The sequence below is a fragment of the Microcaecilia unicolor genome, chromosome 7 (genome assembly GCF_901765095.1).
Source record: "Microcaecilia unicolor chromosome 7, aMicUni1.1, whole genome shotgun sequence".
Taxonomy (NCBI): Eukaryota; Metazoa; Chordata; class Amphibia; order Gymnophiona; family Siphonopidae; genus Microcaecilia; species Microcaecilia unicolor.
Genome location: NC_044037.1, coordinates 171,022,838 through 171,041,938, shown reverse-complemented (window position 1 = coordinate 171,041,938; position 19,101 = coordinate 171,022,838). Strand labels below are relative to the sequence as shown.

The window sequence follows — 19,101 nt, the reverse complement described above, 5'->3', positions numbered from 1 at the left end:
CACACGCAACCTCAAGCTGTGAGGGCCAATGGTCGGGGGGGGGGGGGGGGGGTGGTAAAAGAGGTGGGGGGGGGGCTGTTTTAGTTTTTTCGACTTACGTATTATATAAAATCACTCAACCTGGAGAATTTAAAAATTAAAATGGGGGAAAACTCTTACTCTTTAGCAGTAGTGTTAACCTACACCGCTTTCTGGGTGCTGACACTAACAAGCACAAAATGAAGGGGGTTTGTGAGGAGCAGAACCTCCCCTCACCTTCCATTGCTGTGACTCGTGGGATAAGAATGTCTACTTTCAACTTCTGTTGATGCTATCTTCCACCAACATGGTAAAACTGGGACCAGAGAGAGCTGCTTCGGTAAGAATCTGACACTTCCCTCTGCTGCCTGGTGATAATGGAAGTTGAAAGGCATGAAGTGAGGGTTCTAGGGCTGTGTTGAAACAGTTCTTTAATTGAAGACATTTAAAAGTTTGAAGAAAAAATTTAATTAAAATTTTCTGAAATTGAATAATCCAAAAATACAAGTTTAAGCGTTTTGTGCCATGAAAACACAGAAACACCTATTTTCAGTACCCTCCAAATTACCTAATTGCTTGAAAAATAAACTCCTAAAGTTACAGTTTTTATACACCAAGGATTACAAGCTCTGATCATACTAAACTATCTACTTTTATATTTTTAATTACAATTTTGAAATATATAATTTCAAATCAACATTAGGAAAAGTGGCAGGAATAGATCAGAAAAAAATGAAAATTGCATTATATTATGCCAACATAGCACAACAACAAGAAAAGCATTAAGAAAGAATACAAGTATAAATAAAATCAAAGCCCAACAATTGAGGACCAACCAAACTTAGCACCCTTCCATTACAACCCTGATTGATCCCACATTCCTCTATTCCCAGGAGCTTTATCCAGTATGTTTTTCCAGTTGGGTTGAATCAAAGTGTATTAAGTTCCCTGTAAGGTAATGAGACACTTGAAGAGGAGCTGTAAAAGGTTCCCCTTAAAGCCAGTATTCAAGATTTACCCAGAGCGAAGACCTTGGTAGTCTAGTAGGGCAGGAGTGGTCCCCTTCTCTTCCTGCCCCATCTGGCTCGGGGTTCAAAGTACACTTATCAAAAAATCCCTGTATCTTCCTCAAACATCCTCACACTAGGAGACATCAACTTACACCTAGAAGATGACACCTCACCAAGCACACGAGACTTCAAAGAATTCTTAAAATTTTGGGATCTGCAAGCACCCTACATGCAACCAACTCACGAAAAAGGACACACACTAGATATCATAACGAACAAATTCGAATCGGACTCAACTATCATACTCACTGACACAAGTTGGACACCTACACTATGGTCAGACCACCATAAAGCAAATGTCACTCTCTGCTGGCGAAAAACACACTTAAACACGACCAATAAACCCGAGCGACCAACATACACAACGAGAGGAAAAATAGACTCCACAACATTCTGGCAACAGATCTACCAGTACGAATGGACAACAAATGCTGACACCATCCAATTCCTCCAAGAATGGGATGAGCTATGTACAACAACATTAGACAAAATTGCCCCAATCCAAACCAGAACATCACACAGGAAAAAAGCAAACCCATGGTTCACCGAAGAGCTGAAAAAAACTTAAAACACAAGTCAGGAAACTAGAACGAGCTTGGAACAAAAAGAAAGACGAACAAACACTAAACGACTGGAAATTACTTCGGAGAAAATACAAATACACCATAAAACAGACAAAAAGACAACATTACAAAACAATAATAGGACCAAATTACAAAGACACACATAAATTCTTCAACCTCGTGAACAAACTGCTAGATACCACACCAGTTACAAACAACGGTAAAAACATACCAGACGTTGACAGCCTTGCGAAGTACTTCAAGGAGAAAATTATTCTATTACGACACAAAATACCCGCCAGTCCCATAGAATACGCCACTCTTCTAGACTGTCTAGACCCAGAAGAAGGAACACACCCATGGTGTCCAGACAGAACCTGGACCGAGTTCGAACCACTATCAGAAGACCTCATCTCTAAAACTCTCAAAAGATATGCCAAATCCAACTGCAAACTAGACGCATGCCCAAACAGTCTCATGAAATCAGCCCCTTAACAATTCATAATTGACTTAACGAACCATGTAAATTACATGCTACAAAATGGACTCTTCCCAAAAGAAAAAGGAAAAATCTTACTCACCCCAATTCCTAAAGATACAAAGAAAAACTTGAGCGAAATTTCCAACTACAGGCCAGTAGCATCCATACCACTAATAACCAAGATAACCGAAGGAATGGTAACCAAACAACTCACAAACTATCTAAACAAACACTCAATACTGCATGATGCCCAATCCGGATTCCGGTCGAACCATAGCACAGAAACAGTACTAGTCACCCTTATGACCAAATTTAAACAAATAATAGCAACTGGGAACAATATACTCCTCATACAATTTGACATGTCAAGCGCCTTCGACATGGTCGACCACGAAATCCTACTACACATACTTGAATACTTCGGCATTGGAGGAAATGTCCTGAACTGGTTCAAGGGGTTCCTAACCCTGCGCTCGTATCAAGTCACATCACACTCAACCACGTCCAAGGCATGGACACCTGAATGTGGAGTTACACAAGGATCACCTCTCTCACCAACTATTTTCAACCTAATGATGATCCCTTTAGCAAAACTCCTATCAAACCATAACCTCAATCCATATAAATACGCCGATGACGTGACAATATACATCCCTTTCCAACGAGACATCAAAGAAATCTTCAACGAAATCAATCAAAGTCTACACATCATGAACACATGGGCAGACACATTCCGTCTGAAATTATATGCAGAAAAAACTCAATGCCTGGTACTCACCTCCCAATACAACAATAACGAATTCAACGCGATAAATACACCAAACCTAAACCTTCCAATCTCAAAAACGCTAAAAATCCTTGGAGTCACTATCGACTGCCACATAACACTTGAAACCCACGCAAACAACACAACTAAGAAGATGTTCTACTGCATGTGGAAACTGAAAAGGATAAGACCATTCTTCCCAAGATTCGTCTTTCGTAACCTAGTGCAATCCCTCGTCCTCAACCATCTGGATTACTGCAACTCATTATACGCAGGCTGCAAAGAGCAAACACTGAGGAAACTTCAAACAGCCCAGAACACAGCAGCCAGACTCATCTTCGGAAAACCAAAGTATGAAAGGGCAACACCACTACAAGAGAAACTACACTGGCTTCCACTTAAGGAACGCATCACTTTTAAGGTATGCACACTAGTCCACAAGATCATTCACGGCGAAGCCCCAGCCTACATGTCCGAGTTGATTGACCTACCACCCAGAAATGCTAGGAGATCTTCCCGAACATACCTCAACCTCCATTTCCCTACTTGCAAGGGCATGAAATACAAGACGCTACACGCGTCAACCTTTTCTCACACGAGCACGCAGCTTTGGAACACACTGCCGTGCAACTTAAGAGCGATCCACGAACAAGCATCCTTCCGCAGATTACTGAAGACCCATCTATTTGAGACAATTTACGGAAAGAACCAAAACACGTAGAGTCCACACTCACTGTTCATCAATGCATCATACATCCACTTATGATCTCTCATCCCCCATAATTCCACATTACTCATACATTTACTCACAGAAATATGTACACCATGTGCCTTTGTGTCTTAACACTGCCCTTAAGCTTCCCATTGTCTCCTCCCAATGTCTCAATGTTGATGTCCCATTGTGATATTCCTAATGATAATTCGATTATCTCGCATAACTTGTACAATATAACCCATACCAAGTTGTAACAAATGTATTTTCATTATTCATATCTTATTGTAAGCCACACTGAGCCCGCAAAGAGGTGGGAAAATGTGGGATACAAATGCAAACAATTAAATAAATAAATAAGTAAATAAAAAGTGAAGTCAGTCCCTGAATATGCTAGTGAAAAAGTGGGTTTCAACAAGACGTCTGCGGAGAACCTATAAGGGTATACGTTTCACTTGAATTTAATTTGTGTATATTTCCTTGTTATTGGAGGTTAAAAGAGGATTCAGTTTAGGCTGTATATACAGCCGAGCAACGTATCAGTGAGTCACACCACTAAAAAGTGGCTCACCTGAAGAGCTCTAAACATCATGACATATCCTCCAAAATCAACCCTCCAAATTTTTTTTATATATAATGCTAATGTTTTAACCCTAGCGATGAAAAATCAAATATCACTCTGTAGCATTTTTAAGTTCTCCCCTTGCATACTATGTTCCCAATGTTCACCTGGAGGAAAAGCAAAATATCGCTATAACATAATAGAGCCCAGTCTTGACTATTAGCAAGACCTAATTTAACTCCAAACAAAACACTGGATTGAAAGTACCCCGCAGGAGCCAACTTATCTGAGCTGTAATTTACTTTGCTTATTCACTGAGGGTTCAGTACGTCCTACAGAAATTTCTGTTTCAAGACAAAGCTCTTCAGGGATGCCAGTGTACGTCTGTATCTGTCCTCCATTTTTAAAATTCCAGCTGGTAGCGGCAGTAACCTTTAATTAGGAACTTAGAGTACGTAAATCACATGATCACGTGTCCTTCAATGTTCACCAAAACCGCTAAAAGAATAACTTGAATGTTCACAGTTTACTTAACACAGTTTTTTTGTAGTAATAATAATAGGCTATTCGCTGCTAATGTACTGTTCATAGAGTTGCAGTCCATTCTATGCTGTCATTCAGTCCTTCCGGTATTACTGCATTCAACACAAAACTCCAGTATTGTTCACGTATGGACAAATAGGTTTCTCAATCTCCCTGGAAGTTAAAAGTAATTTGTTCAATAATGAACCATTTCATGTCTTCAAAAGTATGACCAAACTCCATACAGTGATCCACCATAGGAGTTGTCAAAACTTTGTTCTTTAATCTGCTCCGATGTTCGCTTAACTGGTGGCGAATGGGTCTTCCCTTACGTCCTACATAAATTTTAAAACATGGGCATATGATCACGTATACAACCCTAGATGATAAACAATTGGTTTCTACTTACAATTTGTATGTTTTCAAAGTGTTAGGTTGTTGCCAAACCTGTAATCTTAAAGACAAACTTTACAGTGACCACAAGGTTTGTGACCCTCATACTTGTGGGGTCCTTGTTGAAACAGAGAAGAAAATATAGACAATACCAAATAGTTAGGTTTTTGCCCCTCGAGAAAGCTATACAGGAATGGGACTTTTGTGTGGGGAAATCTTGCCTGACCAATTTACTTCAATTCTTTGAAGGAGTAAACAAACATGTGGACAAAGGGGAGCCGGTTGATATTGTGTATCTGGATTTTCAAAAGGCGTTTGACAAGGTACCTCGTGAAAGGCTACAGAGGAAATTGGAGGGTCATGGGATAGGAGGAAACGTCCTATTGTGGATTAAAAACTGGTTGAAGGATAGGAAACAGAGAGTGGGGTTAAATGGGCAGTATTCACAATGGAGAAGGGTAGTTAGTGGGGTTCCTCAGGGGTCTGTGCTAGGACCGCTGCTTTTTAATATATTTATAAATGATTTAGAGATGGGAGTAACTAACGAGGTAATTAAATTTGCTGATGACACTAAGTTATTCAAAGTCGTTAACTCTCGACAGGATTGTGAAAAATTACAGAAGGACCTTACGAGACTGGGCGCCTAAATGGCAGATGACGTTTAATGTGAGCAAGTGCAAGGTGATGCATGTGGGAAAAAAGAACCCGAATTATAGCTATGTCATGCAAGGTTCCACGTTAGGAGTTATGGACCAAGAAAGGGATCTGGGTCTCGTCGTCGATAATACACTGAAACCTTCTACTCTGTGCTGCTGCGGCTCGGAAAGCGAATAGAATGTTGGGTATTATTAGGAAAGGTATGTAAAACAGGTGTGAGGATGTTATAATGCCGTTGTATCGCTCCATGGTGCGACCGCACCTTGAGTACTGTGTTCAATTCTGGTCGCCGCATCTCAAGAAAGATATAGTGGAACTGGAAAAGGTGCAGCGAAGGGCGACTAAAATGATAGCGGGGATTTGACAACTTCCCTATGAAGAAAGACTAAGGAGGCTAGGGCTTTTCAGCTTGGAGAAGAGACGGCTGAGGGGAGACATGATAGAGGTATATAAAATATTGAGTGGAGTGGAACAGGTGGATGTGAAGCGTCTGTTCACGCTTTCCAAAAATACTAGGACTAGGGGGCATGCGATGAAACTACAGTGTAGTAAATTTAAAACAAATTGGAGAAAATGTTTCTTCACCCAATGCATAATTAAACTCTGGAATTCGTTGCTGGAGAATGTGGTGAAGGCGGTTAGCTTGGCAGAGTTTAAAAGGGTGTTAGACGGTTTCCTAAAGGACAAGTCCATAAACCGCTACTAAATGGACTTGGGAAAAATCCACAATTCCAGGAATAACATGTATAGAATGTTTGTATGTTTGGGAAGCTTGCCAGGTGCCCTTGGCCTGGATTGGCCGCTGTCGTGGACAGGATGCTGGGATCGATGGACCCTTGGTCTTTTCCCAGTGTGGCATTACTTATGTACTTATGGACCGAAATACTTTGTGAAGTTGTAGCACATGCCAATGAGTATGAATACTTTGAGGTACTATTGCTGATGTATCCGAATGGGACAAAACACATATTTGCCTATCTTGTTTTTCTTTGAGTGTACTTTAACAGCAAATCTGGATTGGCATAGCGTGCACGATAGTAAGCCTGCTTAACCATTCGGGGTGATAAGATCAATGACCTGGAGTCTGCAACTTGGAAGTTATTGCAATTGCAAAGCTAAGTAGCCAGAGATAGGACAGCCTTTTCTGCAGTACTATGTGGCTGCTTAGTTATGTGGGTACTGAAACCGAATATGGCTGAAACAACTCCTCCTTGACTCTGCTCCTGAACTGTTCTTCACTACCCAGTTTTGGAATGAATGGTTAGAGCTGATGTGTAGTAGCACTGACTTAAGTACCACTGAATATCAACCTGTTAGTCTGTTTCCTCAAGTTTTGTTCTTGTTTCCTGGGTGAAATTGTTCCCTTTATTATAACTTCAGTCCTGGAAACTACAGTCCATATATCGTGTAAGATAATTTCAGTAGAATCACATATCACCTGGTATAACTGAATCAATTGTAAGTCAGGAAACAGGCTTTGGTAAAGGAACGCGTGTGTCTTCCTCACCAGAAGCAACAGAGAGAAACCATATTCCTAGTCCCAGGAACAGTTAATTTCCCCTAGAGGTTAGATGGAGAATCTAAGGAGATCACAGGGGGATGGGGCAGAGTTCTTCCTGCAGAGCTAAATAACACTCTTTCTTTGGAGGAGTACAGCTCTCTCTTTATACAGGAGTAAACCCCAGAAATCACATGCTTATCTATTGGATTAGTTCTTACAGGAGGGGGAGTCAATGTATGTTTGGTTTTGAGCTTTCTTTTTCCCATGACAAACCCCAAATATTCCCTATTGAACTAATACTTTCCTCAATCACTCCTCTGTGACTCCCAAGGGGCAGGGTGTATTCCTTTGGGAATGTCCCTTCGGGCACATGCCTGCAACTACACACCACAAAGCAACCAAACTTTTATAGGCCTCTGTCATCACCAGCAGATTACATCACTCGGGTGCCTTCCTTGTGTCTCCTGTGAGACCTAGCACCAAAATAAATCGTGCTACTCCTTGTAGTGCCAGTAAGTCTCTCCCTTTTTTCCCCTGTACTTTACATTTAAGCCACATTCGGTAAATCACAGTTGACATGCATAAACTACAAAAGTTATCCAGTGATGGCTGCAAATTGACCACTAATTTGGAATGCAGTTAAATAACTACCAACATAGCAGATATTGCAGTTTAGTGTTTCACAGTCCTTCCTCTTCCCTTTCCCATAACATGAATTTCCTCATTAGATATTTAACATATTAATATGCATTGACTTAATGGAGAGCTCAAAAAAACAGTTAACACAATGCATTAACAGCACATGTTATCTGTTAAACACTTGAAGTGATTTAGTGAATAGACTCATGTCTTTTGATCTGACATGTAGGTCTATTTTTATTCACAGTTATGTTTTTTTAAATTGTAATTTTTGGAAGAAAAATTGCTTTTCTGTCAGTATCAAGCCCTTTTTTAAAAGGCCTATCTCTGAATCAGCTTATCAGCTGTATGCATTCTTTGCGTTTTATTAGTGGAAGAGCATGAAGTTTTAGTAAGTAACAAAAGCACATTACTTAAACTCATGATTCTGGGGTGTGACAATATTGGAATTGATTTACCTTTGGTGTTTTGTCCTTCTGGAGACGGTGTATTTTTAATTTTTATTTAAGAAGAATTTTGTAGACATTATTACACTCAAGAACACATTAAAGATTTGGAAATCTAGTGGGAGCAAATGTTAAGTAAAATATTCGGTGGACCAGCCTATACTTTTGATTACTATGTTCTGCTTTTGCTCCCATTTATGAATTTAGAAATACACCCCCCCCCCCCCACCAAAGAAAACGAGGAAGACAAAATAGACCACACAAAGGATGATGTCTCCTGGTGCTTGAAGCACCATCTCCTAGAGAATTCTGGAAATGATTTTCTTGGCATGAACAGGAATTCCCACACAAATGCTACATCGTGCAGCTCCCATGATCCTGCTTACACTTCTAACTGAGAAATTTCACTTCATGATTGATCCTTACCATACCAGCCTGTCGTAGTTAAGTCTATCCTAATGGGATCCATGAAGTCAAAAGCTCATTCCCTGGTGCACTGGAATGTGATTTGAAGGCTTTGGATGTTTTATGGAAGGTGAGCTTTCAGAATGCTTTACCTAGCTCCTGCATAGCATCCTATTATATCATGATCAAATTCATGCATCCTGTTCTAGAAGGGACACCGAAGTTAGTTTCCTCTAGAGAAAACAGATGAATTGCTTATCTTCCAAATATGTGTGGCTTGTGAAAAGCATCTGGGCCTTAGAGGAGGTATGCAGGATAATTGTAAATGTGTCCTGCGATGGAGATAATCTCTTTGGGGATAAAGTTGAAGAAACAGATCTGATAAGACTGCTTTTCCACTTTTGAAACACTTTTCTGTAGTTATCCATTATCCATCAGAAAGAATCAATAAAACAAGAACTTTTTTCTTTCTTTCTTCGGCAGGCATTCATTTGTTCAGCCCTGGCAGCAACTGAGCTGAAAGACTCACCTTCACAATTAAAGAAGCTTAAAGCCCTATACACAAATTCAGTCTGTATGGTTGCAGAGTATGTAGCTTGTGTCTTGTTTCCATGGTAGATGAAGTATTTGTAGGAGGAATGCTAAGGTGTTATGCAAATCAATGGCAACCTCAGACAGGGCCCAGGTTCTTAATGTTTAACTATGCATTCAGGTTATCCACTGTCTTACCACTGTCATCCCCAAATATTGCATGTAGCTGGGTGTCTGTTAATGTCAAATCCCACCCTTAACTGATCAAAAATTCCATTGACTTTAGAAACATGTTGAACAATACCAGGGACAACAGTGACTCATGTAAAACTCCACAAAACAAGATGGGAAAAGATGAGCCACTATCTCCCAGGACAGCTACTTACGTATGGCCCTTTGGCGTTTGCCCCATTTTTAATCAAACAGTGTTCCTCATATCCCTAGGATAGATCGGTCAACCAGGTCAAAAACTGCTGAGACGTATATGAGCACTAATACTGAGGACTATCCTCTACCCACAGCATGTAATCCATCAGCCCAACCAAAAATATTTTGACTTGTTCTTTCATGTTGAAAGTACATAGTAAATTGTGTAGATCAGTGAAACAAATTCCTACTTTAATTCATTTTTGAATTACATTTTTTGTATTCTAATACTCAAATATTTAAGGGTGTGAAGACTTAAGACACTGTAGTGTGTGATGATGATCTGAGAAGCTAGAAACATGAACAATTAAGGTCTGAGTTTATTTCTTGAGTATTAACAAATGTGACTTGCTGAATAATTGGTGACTAGGAATATTTTGTGTGTTTTGTAGACAGTGGATATTCACAAAGAGAAGGTTGCTAGGAGAGAAATTGGTATCTTGACTACAAATAAAAACACTTCAAGATCTCATAAAATTATTGCTCCAGCCAACCTTGAGCGACCAGTACGCTACATTAGGAAACCTATTGACTATACAATTCTAGATGACACTGGACATGGTGTGAAGGTAGGTGTTAATGCCATTTGTTATATAGTCTTGAGTTGCAGATGTCACAAATGTAGCATGAAAAAAGTCATTTTAGCAAAATTGTTTAGTCCAGATTTGTAGTCCCTCTGTATTTTAAATCTTTTGAATTTGATGTAGATTTAGCAAGCTATACTGGGACTATGAAGAAGATGTGTTGATATAAATCAAAGTTTACTTTTTGTTTTCTTTCATAAAGATTCTATAAATAAAAATGTGGATGTTGACTAAATATTTTGAGATTTCCTAACTAACCGGATCTACAAACATTTTAAACCTGGAAATTTACTACTTTCTTTTTTCCTTTTTTGGGGGGTTTACAGCTTCATTACAGCAGCTAATGGACTTAATAGCCAAGTTACTTTGAGAAATACTTTTTAATATAAACAGATTTTACATAAATATTTCATATTAACATTTTACTTCGGTTTACTTGTTCCGAAAGTATAGCTTAATCTGCCAAGTAACTGATTATAGTAAATGGTTGGTTGCTTTGGTAGTCAGAAGATGTTTGCTCTGCATGCTTTATTTAAATCTGAAAGTCTACTGAATGAAATGCTGAATTCCTTTTTTTGAGAATTTCTAAGCTTGTGCATAAATCCTTTAATTAAAAAAAAATTCTTCATACTTAAACATGCAACAAAAGAAATAAAATAATTTCCATTGCTATCTCTGGATAGGCAAAGTGAGATGAACTGCCAAAGAATTGTGTGTGTTTTTAGAATACTGTAAAATGTTTAATTTTCTATTTAGCTTTAGAGAGCAAGCTGTAAAATTCTGGAAATTGAAGGCTAGGCCATTTTTCAGTTTCTCTGAGGGCTCTGCTATTACTAGTTTTGATAGGAAGTGCTAATACATTTCCTTTCCCTGCTTTTCTATTGAATGCATTCTAATTAAATTTCAAGTATGTATATACTCGTATATAAGTCAAGAAATTCTGTCTCAAATCCCATCAGTTAAACCAGGGTCATCTTATCTGTGGATCAGTCTCATTATTACCATAGCACTCTTGCCATTGTTAGCTAAGGGTCCCTTTAGCCAAGCTGTGGCAAAAGGTTTTTTTTGATGCGCACGGAGGTCTCCTTTTACCACAGCGGGAAAATGGAGGTCTTTCTTTTCAGGAAATGGCCGTGTGGCAAGTGAATCACTTGCTATGTGGCCATTTCGGGGGGGGGGGGGGGGCCTTACTGCCATCATTGCACTGCTCGATTACCACCAGGTACACACTGGCAGCGCCAGTTATGATGGCAAGCTGGGGGTGGAAACTGCTTCCAGGCTGCTGCACGTGGGAAGAACTCTCATTCAGTGTGACAAGGCGGTGGCCGTAGCTAGAAGATTGCTAGGCTGTATAGGGAGAGGTGTGACCAGCAGAAGAAGGGAGGTTTTAATGCCCCTGTATAAGACGTTGGTGAGGCCCCACCTGGAGTACTGTGTTCAGTTTTGGAGGCCGTACCTTGCGAAGGATGTCAAAAAAATGGAAGCGGTGCAAAGAAAAGCTACGAGGATGGTATGGGATTTGCGTTCCAAAACGTATGAAGAGAGACTTGCTGACCTGAACATGTATACCCTGGAGGAAAGGAAGAACAGGGGTGATATGATACAGACGTTCAAATATTTGAAAGGTATTAATCCGCAAACAAATCTTTTCCGGAGATGGGAAGGCGGTAGAACGAGAGGACATGAAATGAGATTGAAGGGGGGCAGACTCAGAAAAGATGTCAGGAAGTATTTTTTCACGGAGAGGGTGGTGGATGCTTGGAATGCCCTCCCGCGGGAGGTGGTGGCGATGAAAACAGTAACAAAATTCAAACATGCGTGGGATGTGCATAAAGGAATCCTGTGCAGAAGGAATGGATCCTCAGAAGCTTAGCTACAATTGGGTGGCAGAGCAGGTGGGGGGAAGAGGGGTTGGTGGTTGGGAGGCGAGGATAGGGGAGGGCAGACTTTTATACGGTCTGTGCCAGAGCCGGTGATGGAAGGCGGGACAGGTGGTTGGGAGGCAGGAAAAACTGCTGGGCAGACTTATACGGTCTGTGCCCTGAGAAAGACAGGTACAAATCAAGGTAAGGTATACACATGAGTTTATCTTGGGCAAACTGGATGGACCGTGCAAGTCTTTTTCTGCCGTCATCTACTATGTTACTATGTAAAGAGAAGAGGTTTTGAAAAGGTGGCAAGTGAGACTGGGGAGTGATAAAAATAAATAACAGTGATTTGTTTGGACATTCATATATGCCCCCTGATATTCAGTGCTATTTAACTGGTCAGGAATGGCTCCTGTCTGGTTAAATAGCATTTTAGCGCCTAACCAGCAATATTCAGCAGGAGATATCTCCTGCTGGACATCCATGGTGAGTGGCTATATTATGTGACATAGACAGTTAGGTGTGGATATTCAATGCCAAACTGGCTATGTTTAGCGGTTAAAATAGGCTGCATAAATAGCAGGCCTATCTTTGACCACTAAAAAGTTAACCAGTTAATGCTAAACCCTGCTGCGCCCCCCCCCCCCCCCCCCCCCCCACCGGATCTTCAATGCCAGTCACCATAAATGGCTAGGCATTGAATATTTGGGTTTAACGCAAGTGGTGGACAGAAAAAGCACTGCCGCTGCTGGTTGAATATCGGGGCCCATAGCATCTAACTTTTTGCACACTTGCCAGCTGTTTGCTTTCAGTGATGATCCATATAGCGATGGGCTCTACCACACAATACTTGACTGTTATGAAAATTGAAGATTTTGAACCAAAAGCTAGAGTATTTCATGGTAAAGTAAGGGTAAGGTGGCTGTAGAAACCAATAGTAAGAGGATACTATTAAGAGATGTAATTATAGGAGGAAGTGATGTCACGGTGCCGAATGGCTGCCTGAACTGAGAGCTCCCGCACCCTCCTATCTTTAAAGGTTTTATTCGCCCTCTTTCAGATAAATTTCGCCCTTATTTGAAGAAGCAGAGGCGAAGGTAAGATTCGAAGCTACCATGAGTAAGAGTGTGCCGCAATCCCGTAAACACTCAGAGCGCCGTGCAGCGAAGCAAACTAGCAAAGACCTGCGGCGCCACGTGTCTCCGGCTCCTCTTTCGCACTCAGATCCGGCGGCATCTCAGTCAGAGTTGCACCCTGTTGCTGCGACACGACAGTTACCAAGAGAGCTAGCTAAATCTCTTCAAATTATAAGAGAGGAGATTAAATCCTCTAAGAATGAAATACTTAAGAAGATGGAGATCTTAAGTACACTGATCTGAAGGAGTTGGGTGGCCATTTGGAGGATCTAAAGGGCCGAGTGGAGGAACAAGCTGTTCAGTTCACTGATCTAGCCTCAAGGTGGATTTGGTTTCTTCTCAATACTCTGATCTCCAATTTAAACTTGGCGATCTAGAGAATCGCGGTAGAAGGTGCAACCTTTGTTTCCGTGGCGTTCCCGAGTGCGGGGATGCGGATGATGTTCCAACCGTTGTTCGGGTCCTATGTGCAAAGCTGCTGGACACGGAGCTGTCCGAGGAGCCAATTGAGATTGATAGAGCACATCGGGCTTTTGGAAAACCACTGGACAATAAAACTGCTAGATATTATTGCTAAATTTGCTTTCTCGGCTGCATGAGAGCATTTGCTAAAAAAGGCACGTCAAACGCCATATGTGGATTATAATGCTAAAGTTCAGATTTTCCAGGACTTGTCAGCCTTTATGCTATCCAAAAGGCGCCTTATGAAGCCGGCTCTGGAAGTTCTAACCAAGGGGAAGATTTCCTACGGATGGTCTTTTCCGTTTGACCTGTTTTTCACGCTAGAGGGGAAAACGCATCGTGTCCGCCATCTTGCGGAGGCATGAAAGGCTTTGCACGAGGCAGGATTGTACCAGTCACCTGTCCCGCTGGTGGAAATAGCCACCTCTACAAAGGATCGTTTGCAAAAATGGAAGCGGGTTGCACCTAAGTTGAGGATTTCCTCACATAATGTTTGACTCTCTGATGGGACTGCCTAATGATTTGCGCTTACTCATGTGTATGTTCTAATAAGGGTTGAATTACTATTATTAATAGCTGCTGTTAGATAGTACATGAAGGTATGAAGGTTGGGGGTTTTTGTAGTTTGTAGCGGGGGGGGGGGGGAGGATATGTTTGGTGCGTGGGAGGGGGCTGGTTTGGGTAGGCTGATTGGGTGCTGTGATCTCTTTTTCTTTGTTTTTACCCATTCTGGTCTCCCTTGAGGCCATAGTTTGGTGTGTGATGGGAGGAGGGGTTGGGTGGTGGTGGCCGTTGATGGGGGGATCCGACGGAGAGTGTGAATGGTGGGTGGGCTGCTTAGAAGTGGGTAGTGTGTCAGTGTGGAGTTGTGTGAAAGAGCTTGGGTGGGGGAGAGGGGTGGGGAGTGTGGAGGGGCCCTTTTTTCCCCCCTTCTCCTTCCAACATGTTCTGGTCTGCTTGGTTTCTATGTTCTAGTATATTGAAGTTTAAATGAGTGTGGATCTAAAGTTCTTGACATAATGTTAAGGGTCTGTACTCGCCTCAAAACATCAAAAGCTATTTAAGGAATTTTCCATAAACCTCATGTTGTATTTCTACAAGAGACTCATTTAAAGAGGGAACACGAACAATATTTGAGCCATCATCATTACCCACATGTCTGTTGCGCTTCTGCTGCTGATGCATCGAAGAAATGGGGGGGTTTCAATCTTGCTTCACTCTTCCTTGCAGGTTCAGGTGTTGAAAACCAGGCGTGACCCTGCTGGTAGATTTGCTTTTACATGTATTATTGAATAATTTAGCTTTTACTCTGGTTGCTGTTTATGCGCCCAACGAATCTCAGGGGGAATTTTTTGTCAGGCTTGGCAAAGTTGTCCAATCTGATCCCTATGTTAAACTGGTACTAGGAGATGACTTTAACGCATCTTTTGACCCAGCCTTGGATAGGTCTGGTGCAGTGTCGGGAATCGATGTTAAAAACTCTAAAGCGCTGGTTGACCTAGTCCAAGCTTTAGCCGTGTGCGATGTGTGGCGACTACATCATCCAAAGGAAGGGGACTATTCCTTTTATTCCCATTCTCATGATTCTTACTCTCGTATTACCATTTGCTATTTGATATCTCTTTGATTCAGGGAGGTTGCCTGTCAGGTATTGGCCCCATTACTATTTTGGACCATTCTCCGACCTGGGTTCAGATTTTATCCTTTTGTGAGAAAGACAAGGATAGTAGGTGGACTTTAAATGTCTCCTTGCTGAAGGAGGATAAGATCTTAGTCAACTATCGAACACTCTTGAGGGAATACCTTGACATTAATTTGAACTTGGGTCCTTCTCTGGGGATTGTTTGGGATGCCTTAAAGGCTGTAACGAGGGTTTTTTTTTTCTTAAAACAGGCAAGCGCTCGGGCCAGGCGAAAGGAAGTTGCAGACTGCATCTCACAATTGCCTCATTTGGAGGATCTTCATAACTCTTCTCACTCAATCTCTTTTCTAAGGCCAGATCCAAGCTCTCCGGTTAAGATTAGATAATATTTACTCGGACCAATTGCACTTTATCCATGGCCAACAGCAGCAACTTCAGTACTTTAATCATAATAAGCCCAGTCGTTCATTGGCCCTTAAATTGAGGCAACAAAGATTTGATCATACTATTCTTCGGATTGGAGACGGTAAGAATTCAGTTCTGACTAAGTCTTCTTTGATTCGTCAGCGTTTCCAGTCCTTCTACCAGTCTTTATACTCGGCCGATTCTACAATTCACCCGGATGCTATTGGGGCCTTTTTATCATCATAGATCCTTCCTTCTTTGACAGAGGAGCAATGTTGTCTGTTAGATGACATCATCCAAGTGGATGGAGTTGTTAAAGTTGTTAAGGATCTGCCCATTGGGAAGGCACCTGGCTTGAATGGCTTACCAAATGACTTTTATAGGACTTTTAGGGGGGAGCTTGCCTCCCCTCTTGGTCGAGATTCTTAATGGAGTCCGGAAAGGGGAGGTTTTACCTCCCTCTATGATGGAAGCCTGGATAGCAGTGATTCCAAAGCCAGGCAAGATAAGATGGACTGTGCCTCCTATTGTCCTATCTCCATTCTTAATTCTGATGTTAAAATTGTAGCTAAGGTCCTAGCAAATCAACTAGCGAAAATTCTTCCTGATCTAATCCATCCTGATCAAGTTGGGTTCGTTCCCCAAAGACAAGCTAAAGATAATGTTCGCCGAATGGTTAACTTGCTGCATGTAGCTACAAAGTCAAACCCCCCCTTGTGTCTTCTGGGGTTAGATGCTGAGAAGGCATTTGACCGTGTTCATTGGCCTTTCATGATCAGTGTTATGGAGTGATTGGGATTTGGGTCGGGATTTAGGGATTGGACTCAAGCTCTTTACAACTCTCCTAGAGCGTGTGTGCGAATTAATGTTGGCAATTCTCCTACGTTTCCTTTGTCTAGGGGGACACATCAAGGATGTCCTCTCTTGCTAATGCTCTTTGCCTTGGTTATGGAACCCCTTGCTATTGCTATTCGCTCTAATCTTAATATCTCAGGCATTATGGTAGGTGGTCAGGAATACAAGTTGGCAATGTTTGCTGATGATATCTTGCTTTCCTTAACCAAACCGTTACTCTTCATGCCCAACTTAATTAAGCTTTTAGCAGACTATTCCTCCATTTCGGGATTCAAGCTCAATATGACTAAATCGGAAGCTATGGTTTTTGGTATCTCTAGTCCGATTTTACAATCTTTACAACAAGCCTTCCCTTTTTGGTGGGTAACCCAAGGTATCGAGTATTTGGGGATTCTTCTTACCAAGAACTTTTCTGATTTATTTTCGGCTAATTACCTTCCCCTCTTGTGGGAACTATACAAAGATCTGGAGGCTTGGGGTTCCATTGAGTTATCATGGTATGGATGGATTGCTACTCTGAAAATGAATGTGTTGCCATGTTTGATGTATCTCTTCCAGGTTCTCCCTCTTTGTTTGTCTCGTAACTTTCTCTCAGGTCTCCAAGATCGCCTTCTTCGCTTCATTTGGTTTAATAAATGGCCATGTCTCTCTAGAACTTTGCTGTATTGGGATCAGAAAAAGGGCGGTTTGGGTGTTCCGAACATGTATTTGTATTATAAAGCTGCTCGGGTTCTATTGAATGGTTTCACGCAAGCCCCCAGAAGCGGTACATAAGTACAAAAGTAATGCCACACTGGGAAAAGACCAAAGGTCCATCGAGCCCAGCATCCTGTCCACGACAGCGGCCAATCCAGGCCAAGGGCACCTGGCAAGCTTCCCAAACGTACAAACATTCTATACATGTTATTCCCGGAATTGTGGATTTTCCCCAAGTCCATTTAGTAGCGGTTTATGGACTTGTCCTTTAGGAAACTGTCTAACCCCTTTTTAAACTCTGCTAAGCTAACCGCCTTCACCATGTTCTCTGGCAACGAATTCCAGAGTTTAATTATGCATTGGGTGAAGAAACATTTTCTCCGATTTGTTTTAAATTTACTACACTGTAGTTTTATCGCATGCCCCCTAGTCCTAGTATTTTTGGAAAGCGTGAACAGATGCTTCACATCCTCCTGTTCCACTCCACTCAATATTTTATATACCTCTATCATGTCTCCCCTCAGCTGTCTCTTCTCCAAGCTGAAAAGCCCTAGCCTCCTTAGTCTTTCTTCATAGGGAAGTTGTCAAATCCCCGCTATCATTTTAGTCGCCCTTCGCTGCACCTTTTCCAGTTCCACTATATCTTTCTTGAGATGCGGCGACCAGAATTGAACACAGTACTCAAGGTGCGGTTGCACCATGGAGCGATACAATGGCATTATAACATCCTCACACCTGTTTAACATACCTTTCCTAATAATACCCAACATTCTATTCGCTTTCCTAGCCACAGCAGCACACTGAGCAGAAGGTTTCAGTGTATTATCGACGACGACACCTAGATCCCTTTCTTGGTCCGTAACTCCTAACGTGGAACCTTGCATGACGTAACTATAATTCGGGTTCTTTTTTCCCACATGCATCACCTTGCACTTGCTCACATTAAACGTCATCTGCCATCTAGCCACCCAGTCTCCCAGTCTCGCAAGGTCCTTCTGTAATTCTTCACAATCCTGTCATGAGTTAACGACTTTGAATCACTTTGTGTCATCAGAAAATTTAATTACCTCGCTAGTTACTCCCATCTCTAAATCATTTATAAATATGTTAAAAAGCAGCGGTCCTAGCACAGACCCCTGAGGAACCCCACTAACTACCCTTCTCCATTGTGAATACTGCCCATTTAACCCCACTCTCTGTTTCCTATTCTTCAACCAGTTTTTAATCCACAATAGGACATTTCCTCCTATCCCATGACTCGATAGGCTCGTGCCCTTTGCATTCATCAATGTGGCTTCCTCGGAGATATTGTTCATTGGGTAGGGATGTTTGTCCCATGATTTTGACAACTTTTTACTATTGGGATAATTTATTTTCCAAGCCTGATTTGGTCCTTTCCAAACTTACACTAGTAACAAATAATCTCCTTTTTTCACCTGGTCTTGAACCAGGGCCTTTCTCGAATTGGTTTTCTACAGGTCTAGAGACCTGGGGTCAATTGTTTGACGAAGAAGCCTTTATTCCACTCAATACTTTGGCTGAAACATATACAATTTCTCCTAAGGATATTTTTGCTTATACTCAAGTGAACCATTTTCTTTCTGCTGTTGAAATAAAGGCCAAGGTAATTCAAGAGGACTCCTTTTTGGAAGATTTGTGTGAGGACTCTAAAGGAACGAGGGGTCTTATCACTTATATACTTATCAGTGTAGGCAGATGCAGCCTCCCGTTGAGCATCGATTACGCTGGCATCGGAACTGG

At 41.5% G+C, this 19,101-nt stretch overlaps 1 protein-coding gene across 4 annotated transcripts in view; it reads left to right on the top strand.

Moving 5' to 3' along the window:
* The window catches only part of ABI2 (abl interactor 2), a 304,672-nt gene that overhangs the window by 55,125 nt on the left and 230,446 nt on the right, over nt 1-19,101 (top strand). For all 4 annotated transcript variants that reach the window (XR_003942794.1, XM_030209247.1, XM_030209246.1 and 1 more), the window contains exon 3: nt 10,085-10,261. Coding sequence is in view for 3 of the 4 variants with exons in the window: in XM_030209247.1 (XP_030065107.1) it covers nt 10,085-10,261 (177 nt within the window). In the remaining variant the exon portion in view is untranslated. The remainder of the gene's footprint in view (nt 1-10,084; nt 10,262-19,101) is intronic.